Source organism: Nuphar pumila, chromosome 2, assembly GCF_984573655.1.
Source record: "Nuphar pumila chromosome 2, dmNupPumi1.hap1.1, whole genome shotgun sequence".
NCBI lineage: Eukaryota > Viridiplantae > Streptophyta > Magnoliopsida > Nymphaeales > Nymphaeaceae > Nuphar > Nuphar pumila.
This window is the reverse complement of record NC_143250.1, coordinates 10,302,930-10,315,923: the sequence shown is the minus strand read 5'-3', so window position 1 is coordinate 10,315,923 and position 12,994 is coordinate 10,302,930. Positions and strand designations below refer to the sequence as shown.

Genomic DNA, 12,994 nt, shown 5'->3' with positions numbered 1-12,994 from the left:
GGAGATGATAGGAAAGGATATGAATGCTTTGAACCTCACCGAGGACATGACATTGGATAGAAATTATTGGAGGAGAAGGATTCATGTGGAAGACCCAGAATGATTTTCTTTTTTGGTTCATATCGCCGACCCCAATTGTTTTGGGATGAAGGCATTGTTGTTGTTGTTGTTGTTATTGCTGTTGTAATGTAACTCAGATACAAAATGAATCCATAATATGTTGTTGGTAGTGATGAGAAGTTTGATATTTCAAATAGACCACTTAGGATGAGCTTCTGAATAATAGGTTTTCTTGTTTATGTTTTTTAGTGCAGTAATGTTTAGTTCTAAATAGTGAAACCTTGTATAGGAGTATTCGCTCTTTATCATTTTCTTTTTCTTTTCTTTAGGGCATCATCATTTATTTTGTCATGTATCGTGCACCAAAAGTGACTCTGTTGCAACCGCTTAGTGTTTGTGTACTTTTTGTGCGTGGCTTTTAATTTTTAGCTTATTTGGAGTCTTGGCTTGGTTCTCATAATGTATGAAATGTTCCGTACATGCATGACTTTTTATTTGATTATTTTTTATTTTTGCTTGTCCTCTTACCTAAGAAATTTATTTGTCTGTGCATGAATAAGTTGAGTTAGAAATAAGCAGCAAAAATTCTACCCGTGTAAGTTAAGGGGCTTAGCTTAGTTTAATTGTTTACTTTCATTATTTTAGCTTGAAAGTGCACTAAAGGCTTCTGAGACAACTCAGAGTATGCTGCTTGCTGAACGTGCAAATACAAGAAATTTGGTATATAGTGATGAGGAATTCCGCTCTCTTCAGCTTCAGGTATGATTTCAGTGATATTCATTCCCAGCAAACGTTTTGGATGTGTGAAAATCCATTCAGTCTGAAAATACTAAGTTGTTTTCTTCATGGTTTAGTTGATGCTACTTTGTTTCCACTTATTGGATACATGGCTTTCCCCTTCCCGCTCCCTTTTTTTCAGGTAAGGGAGATTAATTTGCTACGGGAAAGTAATGTGCAACTCAGGGAGGAGAACAAGCACAACTTTGATGAGTGTCAGGTCTGGCTCAACAGCTTTGCATAGTTATTTGGTTACTTGTGTTTAAGATCAAAATTTTGCCCGATAATATCATATGAAGTTGAAGATTTGATTATTCATAAAGTGGCATCACTGTTGAAGCCAATTTTTTTGTTGAATTGAAATGTTGTATGGTTACAATTTCTAGAAACTCAATGAAGCAGCACAAAAAGCCAAGGCACACAGTGAACACTTAGCTACTCTCTTAAAGGAGAATGAGATGGAGCTAGCAGCCTGTAGGAAGGAAATTGACATGCGAAAGACAGAGATAGGACTCTGGGAGAGCAGGACTTCTGAGGTATGTTTGTGTTACTGCAAGACTGAATTGTTGCCTATGATTAAAAAAAAAGGCTGAGAATTGTTGGGTAATATGCCATCCAGATAGTCGAGAGATACAAAAATGTTGACCTGGAAGGTTATGATCAAATGAAGGAGAATTTCAAAGAGATACAGGTCTGTTGGAATTTGTGTATGCTTAGGTTGCTTGTGCTTTTTTTCATGATTGCCCATTTTTTGGTACAGTTGTTGATGTTAGTCTTGTTTAGGAAAGTGAAACCTGTTAATCTGTGGCCAAGAGTGGATTTGGTTCCAAGAGGTCATTCAAACATTCTAACACCAATATTCTCTAATTATCTGTCATATGGCATGCTGGAATATATTATTTCCAGCCGGTCATGAGTATCCTAAATATCTACTTTAAGTCCTGAGTAATGTCATCATAAATTTCTATTAGTTTCTTTTACACTAGGCCCCAGTGCATGTTGCTACATAATCTGTTAACTCTTCGCATGATTCTTGTTATCTATTAAATTTTCTTTTTCATCTTTTCATATTACAAATGTTGATATGCAGGGGAAACTTACAAGAATGGAAATTGAGTTGGAGGAATCTCAGATTCTTGTGGTTAAAAAGCAAGAGAACATGTCAGTCTTAGAGCAAGAAATCGCTAGCAAAGAACTTAAAATAATTGAGATGCAGAAGCAGATCCAGGATATTTCTCAAAATGTGGTATATCAAATTCCAACTTGGTGCTGATGATGCCATTTATCAGATTGAGTCTCTTGCTTTATATCCCTTCTCGATATTCCAAATTTAGCATAATTGGCCATCAAGAAATGACTCAAGCTATATATTTTGTGGTTTTCATCATTCAGGATGCTCTTAAATTGAAGGAACAAAAGCAAAAGAATACTATTCTGCACTGGAAGGTTATCATTAACTGTCTGTGTGCATGCATGTCTGTGTGTTTGTGCACATATTTGTTGATTGATTTCCAAATCTACATGTGTGTGCATGTGTATGCTTGTGTGTAAATATATGTCAATTCATTTCCAAATCTGTGCATGTGTTCATTGTTTCATTTCCATATTGGTACATATGTACAGAGGAGGGCTGAGGATTTGACAAGAGAGAAGGATGAATTGTTCAAAGAGAAACAAGCTATTTCTAAGCAGCTTGAGGAATCTAGAGCGGGTATTTCTTTTGTTACTGAGTTTTTTATTTGCTCAAGCTTAAACAGTCCTGTATTTCCATTGATGTGTGCTTATTTGAGACATCTTTAGTTGGCAAGAGGTCCATCGGGGAAGCTTCAAAACATGAAACAGCTGCTCGCCAAGAACTAGTAGCTCATCATGAGCAAGCCCTAAAAGAAAAGGACACCAGGATTCAGGTTGTCGTTCTAACCTGTTTCCATCTTTATTACTTTTCTTCTTCTTCTTCTTTAATCACTAATATTTTAAATTCAGATTCTTGAAAAAATACTCGAGAGAGCAAGGGAGGATTTGCAGAAGGAGAGGGAAGAGCTTCGGAAAGAGAAAGTTGGACGGCAAAAGGATCAGAAGGCTTTTATTGAACTTGCTCAGAAATATGTTCAGGTATCTGCATATTTGACATGAATTATATCATGCTTTTATCAGTTAAATGCAACTAAGTGGTGCTTTTAAGGATTGTTGCTTTAAGTAAATAGTTAAAAGTAAAGTATTCTATGGCGACCTAGCTTCTAGACTGTGAGATAGCTTATGGCAGTTGCAAATGGTTTTGAGATATGAAAGTATTGATGTCACTAACCTGTAAGCAGGTGAAACTTCGAATTTCAAGGTCCTCATGTGCACATTCCATTTTCATGAATTTTCTGAAAATTTCATACCAAAGACTGTTGCTTTTGCTGTTTGAGATTTTTCTGTAGTCTTTTCTTGGCTGCTTATAAAAGAAACAATGAAAAGGGGCAAGACCGAACAATTTTTTTTTGTTGAAAATGAATTAATGATAATATACATTTCATGATGTAATAGATAAGAAGAACGATCAAATATAACTGTATGTTTTTTTCCATTTTATTTTACTTCTATTATTCATGTGCTTCTCCAACTGTTGTCATGCTCTTGTTTCTACAACTCTTTTTAGTGAACTGCGTGCATGTATTGTATGTGTCCCTGTGCATGCATTCACACTCATGTGTCTAGGACTCTCGGTGTTTATTGGAACTATAGCGTGACATTATCTTAGCCACGTGATCTTGAGTTGAATGCCAATAGTTGCCACTCTCCAGTTTAATTTGATGTATTTATGTAGTCATCATGCCTTAGTCAGTTGTCTGTAAAAAATTTATTCATGTCGGCCACATGAACTATGTGCTGTCCAGTTTTTAAATCTTTGCGAGTCAACTTGTTGACTCGTCCAACTTAAGGAAATAGGCGGAAGTGTAACCCAAGAATGCTCAAGCATTCACAAAGTCCAATAATGGACAAGCACTACGGCCTATGTCACATGGGTGGGGGTGCGGGGAAGCGGCACTTCCAAAAAACCTAGGTGCGAGGGTGCGGCAAAAAAAAAATATATATATATATAGTCCAAAAGTTGGACATAAATGACCTTGGGTGCGTTGACTGCACCCAGGGTCAGGTTGACCACATCGGGTGCGGGTGCGGCACCTAGTTGGAGAATCTCTGTGACATATAGGGCAAAAAAAAATTTCTTGGCAATTTTTTTTAAGACTGAAAAATTGGACCCAAATGACCCTAGGTGCGTTGACCGCACCCAGGGTCGGGTTGACCGCACCCAGGGTCGGGTTGACCGCACCCAGGGTCAAGTTGACCGTACCCAGGGTCGGGTTGACCATACCTGGTGCCACACCCGAACCCGCGTCGCGTCGATGCGGGTGCGGCACCCTGCTAGCCGAATCCCTGTGACATAGACTACGACATTCAAACAAGAAGTCCACAAGGGGACAATACGAAAGCCTAAAAAGGCTACACAAGCATGAAAAAACATTGAAATATTTATTGGAATGGGACTTGAAAGGCATACTAATAAAGGGGGAATGACCCCTATTTATACAACAAAAGAACTAAAGAGAGCCATTGGGGGTTTCGGGCTCTCCATAGAGACGTTGGGAGCCCCCAACGACTCTATGTGGGATCCCAAATGGGTGTTCAAAAAGGGTATTAAAAAGAAAAATTACAAAAAATAAAAAAGATAAAATAACCTAATTAATAAATAGTTGTTTTTAGAAAACAACTATGTAAAAATTCAAAAATACCCCTATCAGATATTTCAAAAGAATTACATATATATATATATATATATATATATATATATATATATATATTAACACTCCCCATCAAACTTGACTGGTTAAGTTATCCCGAAAGTTTGAAAATACAAAACAAATCTTGGGAAGAAGTCCAAGTCTTCATGGGAAATCTCTATCTTTATGGCATCTTAGAAAATTCTTGCAAATATAAGTCTTCAAAATGCCTTTATTGGTGATCATCCCCAAGCACCTTCATTGGTTATCTCCATGATGTATCAAAGGTATCACATTTAAAGCTCCTGAAAATAAAGAACAAACCAAAAGAAGACTCCAAGTACACAAGAAAAATATTCTAGCCTAAGAGTTGCAAAACAATATATTGTAAAGCAAGAATAAAATGGTTTGAACAAAATAGTAACAACTTTTCGAACCATTAGATTTTAAGGACAAGAAGAGCATCCCTTAAAGATCATTATCAACTTATTTTTCAAGTCACCATAACATTGATCATAAGAAGATTTGATTATTTATGGGGCATATGATTCATTAAGAAGAGATAAACAATTATGCATAAAAGTGAAATGGTGGTCTTCCAAAAAGAATATGAATTTCTCAAAAGAGTGTCTATTAGAGACACTTCAAACAAATCCCATAAAAGGATATGAATGAAAGAACACGATAAAATAATGAATCTTTATTTATCCTCAAAAAATGCTTAAGAAGCATTTCAATCATGCACCATGTGAAAATGTCTTCAAGACTAAAGCTATGTGCTCAAAGGCACTAGATTCTCAATAGACCAAAATGCGCACAAAGGCAAGATGAACACTCTCAAAGGAGTGCACATGCACAAAGGTATGAAAAATAAAGAACAAGTTTATTGAATGAGTAAGAGAACCTTTACTAAACTGATTATGAAGAGCTAATTAACTTCATGCTAATACACATATATATGCATCATATAGCTAAATCATGTTCAGAACACATGAAACAATAATGAAGAGACAAGTAATTTTATCAATAAAAGACGAGTTAATTAATTTATGCGTACCACAATGTGGGCACGATATTCAATTAGAAACATAACTCACATATCTTAGAGTGAGTTTAATTATAGAGGTCCAAATATATATATATATATATATATATATAATCAATGAAATAGATGAACTTTTATTGATAAATATATTTGCATACAAGGAAAAAACAAGTAGTAAAGATTTAAACAATTCATTATAGAATTAAAAAATCCCACATGATAAAGGGAATGCAAATCAAAACCAATTTGCGAAAGATAAAAAATTTAAAATTTTTCATAAATATGAAATTTTGCAAATCTTAACAATAGTTCATCCGCCACAAGCAATCACCTCATTAGACTTCCAAAACCCACAAATCAAGTGTATAAGCGACTGTAATGAAATGGTGGTCTTCAACAAATGCACAAATAACTCACAAACAAGTGTCTATTGGAGACACTACAAGCATGACCCTTGAAAGGGTATAAAAGGAAGAACACTTGAAAAATAAATAATACTTTATTCATGAACAAAATGCTTAAGAAGCATGGTCATTTACATTGAAGGGGTTCACCCCTATATATACAAAAAAGTGGGAGAGAGAGGAGAGCTCATTTTGAGCTCTCCAAAAGAGACGTTGGATTCCAACGTCTCTTAATATAGTTGTTGGACTACAGTCCAACAACATTTATTATTATAGCTGTTGGACTACAGTCCAACAGCTATTTGCACAGTCAAGTTCCAACAGGAACTTGACTGGATCAAATGTCTAGTTTCTATTGAACTAGATGCTAAAAAAGAACACAACAACAACAACAACAACAACTACGCCTTCATCCCAAAACAATTGGGGTCAGCGATATGAACCAAAAAAGAAATTCATTTTGGGTCTTCCACATGAATCCTTTTCCTCCAATCATTTCTATCCAACACCATGTCCTCGGTGAGGTTCAAAGCATTCATATCCTTTCCTATCATCTCCATCCAAGTCTTCCTAGGCCTACCCCGACCTCTTTTAACTAATATATTTTCCCATTTCTCCAACCTTCTAACTGGAGCATCATTAGGCCTTCGCCGAATATGTCCAAACCACCGTAAACGATTCTCTCGCATCTTATTTTCAATGGGTGCAACACGTACCTTCTTACGTATCTCTTCGTTCCGAATCTTATCTTTTATTGTATTTCCACACATCCATCTAAGCATCCGCATCTCAGCTACACTCATTTTTTGAATATGATGTCTCTTGGCAGCCCAACATTCCGTACCATATAGTAAAGCGGGTCTAATAGTCGTCCTATAAAACTTTCCCTTCAACCGCAATGGCATTCTACGATCGCACAGCACTCCAGTAGCACTTTTCCATTTCATCCACCCAACCTTTATCCTATGATTTACATCTCCATCAATTTCTCCATACTTTTGAATGATGGATCCCAAATATTTGAAATAATCATTCACCGGTATATCTTGCTCACCAAGCTTCACTACACTCCCATCCCTACTTCGTTGCTTACTAAACCGACATTCCATATATTCAGTCTTACTCTTACTCAACTTAAAACCTCTAGCTTCCAATGTCTGTCTCCATAATTCTAACTTAGCATTAACCCCAGCTCTAGACTCATCAATCAAAACAATATCATCAGCAAACAACATACACCACGGTACATTTTCTTGAATTGATCTCGTAAGCTCATCCATCACTATCGCAAATAGGAAAGGGCTTAAAGCAGATCCTTGATGTAACCCAACCATTATCGGAAAATTGGTTGTCACCCCTCCACAAGTGCGGACATTGGTTACTACTCCTTCATACATATCTTTAATTATACTAATGTACTTGAGAGAAACACCTTTCTTCATCATTGTCCACCAGAGAACGTCCCTAGGTACTCTATCGTATGCCTTCTCTAAATCAATAAAAACCATATGCAAATCTTTGTTCCTCTCTCTATATCTTTCAATAAGTTGTCTAAGAAGATGTATAGCTTCCATAGTTGATCTTCCAGGCATAAAACCAAATTGATTCTCCGATATCATGACAACCTTCCTCAACCTAGACTCAATCACCCTCTCCCAAAGTTTCATAGTATGACTCATGAGTTTTATACCACGATAGTTTATGCAATCTTGTATATCACCCTTATTCTTATATAAAGGCACCAAAGTACTCTTCCTCCACTCATTAGGCATCTTATTTGTTCGCCAAATCAAGTTAAAAAGATTTGTCAACCATTCTAAACCTTTCTCTCCCAAGCATTTCCAAGCTTCGATAGGTATACCATCTGGGCCAACTGCCCTTCTTGATTTCATTTTCTTCAATGCCTCTGCAATTTCTTTCTTTTGAATCTTGCGCCTGAAGTCACGATTTATCTCATGAAAAGGAATGGAGAAGTCTCCAAGATCTTGAGCATGACTATCATTAAATAGCTTATCAAAATAATCTTTCCATCTCTCCTTAATCTCCTCATCTTTGACTAAAACCCTTTGCGTTTCATCTTTGATACATCTAACCATACCCAACTCCTTCGATTTCCTATCTCTCATCTTTGCAAGCCTATAAATATCCTTCTCGCCTTCTTTGGTATCCAACTTGTCATAAACCTCCTTATATACCAAGCCTATAAACCATATGCTAAAAAAGAAAATAAAGAAAAATAGAAAAAGAAAATAATAAAAGAAAATATAATAATATTAAATAATATATATATATATATATATATATATATATATATATATACAGTTTACATTTTAACACTCCCCCTCAAACTTACGGTACAATGAGCGAAAGTTTGTCTAAGAGGAAGTGAAATCTGGGAGCAGCGAGAGGCTTGGTGAAGAATTCTGCTAATTGATATTCTGATGTAACATATGGCATATCAATGGTTCCATGTAAGTATTCCTCTCTGACATAGTGACAGTCCATCTCAATGTGTTTAGTGCGCTCATGGAATGTCCAGTTGCTTGCAATGTAGATCGCACTTTTGTTGTCACAGCACATCTTTGAAGCTTGCGTTGCTTTAGCTCCCATATTCGCTAGCAATCGTCTGAGCCAAACAACCTCCATAGTGGTGGTTGCCATGACTCTGTATTCAGCTTCGGTGGAGGAAAGTGAGACTTTCTGCTGCTTCTTGCACTTCCACGAAATTAAGGTTTCACCTAGGAACACACAAAAACCTGTAGTTGAGTGTCTATTATTGGGATCACCTCCCCAGTCAGCATCAGTATATGCAATTAAATTTAAGGAAGATGAAGCAGACAAGAAGAGTCCTCGTGAAAGAGAGGATTTTAAGTATCTAATAATACGCAAAATCGCTCCCATGTGCACGGAGGTGGGAGCATGCTGAAACTGACTGACTGTATGAACCGCATGAGTTATATCTGGCCTAGTAATGGAAAGATAAGAAAGAGCTCCAACAAGCTGTCTATAAGGAGTAGGATCATCAAGAAGTTCTCCATCATCAATTTTCATTTTAACATTGACAACTTCTGGAGTGTCTACTTTCTTATCATCTGTAATTCCAGACCTAAAAACGATATCAAGAGCAAATTTAGATTGAGATATCAAATACCCCCGAGGGGAATAAGCAACTTCAATGCCTAAAAAATATCTTAATAAACCTAAGTCAGTCATTTCAAAGTGAGTTTTAAGAAGAGATTTGATATTTGCAACTCCCTGTTTGTCGCCTCCGGTGATGATCATATCGTCCACACAGAGAAGAAGAATAATGATGCCTGCATCAGATTTCTTAACAAACAAAGCAGTGTCAGTTAAACAAGGTTGAAAACCAATATCAAGCATAACATGACTAAATCCGGTCATATCAGGCTTTTGGAGCCTGTTTAAGACCATAAAGAGCTTTTTCTAGACGAAGAGCTTTACCCTCAGGGATACTAATACCAGGTGGGGCTTCCATGTATACTTCTTCAACGAGATTCCCATTCAGGAAAGCATTTTTGACATCTAATTGAAAGATTGACCATGTTCTAATGGAGGCCAAGGCTATTAAAGTTCTAACAGTGGTCATACGGGCCACATGAGCAAATGTTTCTTCATAATCGATACCATACTCTTGGGCATATCCTTTTTCTACTAAACGGGCCTTATATCTTTCCAGGGTCCCATCACTTTTGGTTTTGACTTTGTATACCCACCTACAACCTATAGGTTTCTTACCCGGAGGAATATCTTGTATCGTCCAAGTATTGGCCTTTTCTAGTGCATCCAATTCTTTTTTCATGGTTTCTATCCATTCTATATAATTTTTTGCTTGAGAATAAGATGATGGTTCAACATATGATTGTATTAATGTAATGGCGGCCCTATACGTGGGTGAAAAAGATTCATAAGACACAATTTTTTCTGGAGGTTTAGAGATTCTAGACGTTCTTCTAGGTGAGACTTCAGAGTATTTTTGTAATGCACATGGAAGATTTTGCTCTCTACGTCTTGAATATTGTAGACTAACATCCCTATGGATTTGCTCTTCATTATCATCATTTTCAACAACAATAGGACTTTGATCATTGTCAAGGTCACATCCAACATCACATTCATTGGATTTTGAAGTTGGATCAATTAAAAACGAGTATTCAGTGACATCCTTGGATTTTTCAAATTCAAAGAAGCTTTCTTTTTCCAAAAAGCTACATTTCTTGACACATATAATTTGTCATTTTGAAAATCGAAACACCTGTAGCTTTTTTTATTATCAGCATATCCTAAAAAGGCACATGGGATTGCACGAGGAGAGAGTTTGTCATTTCTGTTGGCGAAAACAAAACATTTGCATCCAAAGACTCTTAATCTAGAATAATCTGGAGTTAAATTAACAAGCTTTTCTATTGGAGTTGTATTCTTTAATGAGGAAGATGGCATCCTATTAATGAGGTAGGTGGCCGTTAGGACCGCTTCAGCCCAAAAACTTTTTGGAACTTGATTTGCAATTAGCAATGTCCTAGTAGTTTCCATAATGTGCCGATGTTTGCGTTCGGCTAAGCCATTCTGTTGTGGAGTGTGTGGACATGATCTTTGATGTGTAATACCATTTAATTGAGATAGTCTTTGAATTCGTTGGACATAAATTTTCCCCCTGAATCAGTGCGAAAAACAGAAATATCATTTTAAAACTTATTTTTAACCATTTTATGAAATATTAGGAAGTTAGCAAAGACATCAGATTTATGTTTAAGAAAATAAATCCAAGTATGTCTAGAAAAGTCATCAACAAAAATGACATAATATGTATAACCACCTTTGGAAATTACTGGTGCGGGGCCCCAAACATCCGAATGTATTAGCTCAAGTGGTCGTGAGGAAACAAAAGTTCTACTAAGAAATGGTAACCTTTTCATTTTGCCAAGAATGCAGTCTTTACAAGAAAAATTTTCATAACTACAAAATTTTTCCAAACTTAGAAAATATTGAATTTTAGACATATGAGGATGGCCAAGCCTTTTGTGCCATAAATCCAATTCTAATTTTTGAATATTATAACAAAATGCATTCTTGGGTAATTCCAAAAAGTCCATGTAATAAAGTCCTCCTTTTCTATGGCCTTCCCCAATCAGCTTCCCTGACTGGCGATCCTGTACCCAACAACCATATGAAGAGAAGGAGATATTACATCCATAATCAGATATTTGCAAGACAGATAAGAGATTCAAATTAAGTTTAGGGATATATCTAACTTCTGGGATAAAAAGTCTTTTGGATTTTTGAAGATTTTCAAAACATCCTATTCCTTTTACTTCGAGAGATGTGCCATCGACTGTAAAAACCTTTGACACACTTGAGTTATTTTTAAGACATTCGGATAGACTATTAACATTTGGGGTCATATGAAAAGAAGCACCAGAATCTAAAAGCCAAGGAAATTACCTGGACCGGAGAAAGATGCAACTGCCGCTCCAGTTGAGGCTTCAGTTGAGGAGGATACCCCTTTGAGAAGAGGTTGAAGGATTTTCATCAGTTGAGCCATAGACACAGGTGCATCTTGATCTTTTGACTCAGATTCAACAGATGCAACTCTTTTCTCTTCTCTTCTTTTTAACTGTGGACATTGAGGCCTATAGTGCCCCGGTTCATGACAATGATGACAAATAACTTTTCTTTTATCAAAGTCGCCGTTTTGCCTTCCAAAATGAGGCGGCTTGTAAGTACGAGTATGATTCCCCGGTCTAGATACAGCTAAAACGGAGTCATCATCAACTTTTGGAGTATTTTTTCTAAGTCTATTTTCCTCCATAGTGAGCTCTTCTATAGTATCAACAATAGAAGGAATTTTTCCACGATGTAAAAGAGCCGATTTGGTGGATTCAAACTCCGGCCTTAGACCATTCACAGATTGATAGAAATGTTCCATATCGAGTTGCTTTTGGCGAAGCTCGATGTCTTCGGCACAATGCCATTTGGGCTCAAGAAGAGCCAACTCTTCCCAAAGCTCGGACAACTCATTATAATATTCTCGAATAGTTTTATCTTTTTGAGTCATTGTCCGAACTTTATCTTGTAAATTGCATACATGTGCAATATCTTTAAGGGAATAGATGTTTTTGAGGTATTCCCAAGGCTTATCGGCATGCTCAAACTTAGCTAGACTAGAGCATTTTTTAATGTCTATGCTATTGATGAGCCATGACATAATTTTTGCATGCCCTATCCTCCATTCTTTCCATTTCTTTTCATATGTGGCTAACGCCTTACTCTTCTCTTCTTCCGTTAGAGGAACCTCTTTATTACCCTCTTTCTTGGTAAGAGATAGTTTAGGTTCCAAATCGGAACCATCCACTATACCCCATAAACCTTTTCCCCAAATGTGGTGCTTCATAATCGAAACCCACATTACATAGTTAGTATCATTTAGCTTCATAGGAATGATGGTGATCTTATCATTGTCATCCATCTTTTACAAGGGTAAGAGAGGAATAAATAGGAGGAGAGAGAAAAAAAAAAGAAAAAAAAAGAGTAGACAAAGGAATAAGAGAGGATACAAAACCAAAATTTTTTGTAGCACGAGTTCGCCTTTCTTCAAACAAATCTTCTTGAGCCAAGAACAAGGTGATGAAACACTTTTTGTAAATGTGGCACGGAAATCGAGGCGGGAGCACTTCAAGATCTAAGGATTTCGTAGCTCTGATACCATGTAATGAAATGGTGGTTTTCAACAAATGCACAAATAACTCACAAACAAGTGTCTATTGGAGACACTACAAGCATGACCCTTGAAAAGGTATAAAAGGAAGAACACTTGAAAAATAAATAATACTTTATTCATGAACAAAATGCTTAAGAAGCATGGTCATTTACATTGAAGGGGTTCACCCCTATATATACAAAAAAGTGGGAGAGAGAGGAGAGCTCAT

The 12,994-nt window shown here is 36.5% G+C and overlaps 1 protein-coding gene across 5 annotated transcripts in view; it reads left to right on the top strand.

Moving 5' to 3' along the window:
* Nucleotides 1-12,994, top strand: part of NUA (nuclear pore anchor) — a 165,799-nt gene that overhangs the window by 132,997 nt on the left and 19,808 nt on the right. For all 5 annotated transcript variants that reach the window (XM_089995210.1, XM_089995219.1, XM_089995206.1 and 2 more), the window contains exons 37-45: nt 706-819; nt 980-1,057; nt 1,224-1,373; nt 1,457-1,528; nt 1,928-2,083; nt 2,230-2,283; nt 2,461-2,548; nt 2,638-2,744; nt 2,821-2,949. In XM_089995210.1, the coding sequence (XP_089851336.1) occupies nt 706-819; nt 980-1,057; nt 1,224-1,373; nt 1,457-1,528; nt 1,928-2,083; nt 2,230-2,283; nt 2,461-2,548; nt 2,638-2,744; nt 2,821-2,949 (948 nt within the window). The remainder of the gene's footprint in view (nt 1-705; nt 820-979; nt 1,058-1,223; nt 1,374-1,456; nt 1,529-1,927; nt 2,084-2,229; nt 2,284-2,460; nt 2,549-2,637; nt 2,745-2,820; nt 2,950-12,994) is intronic.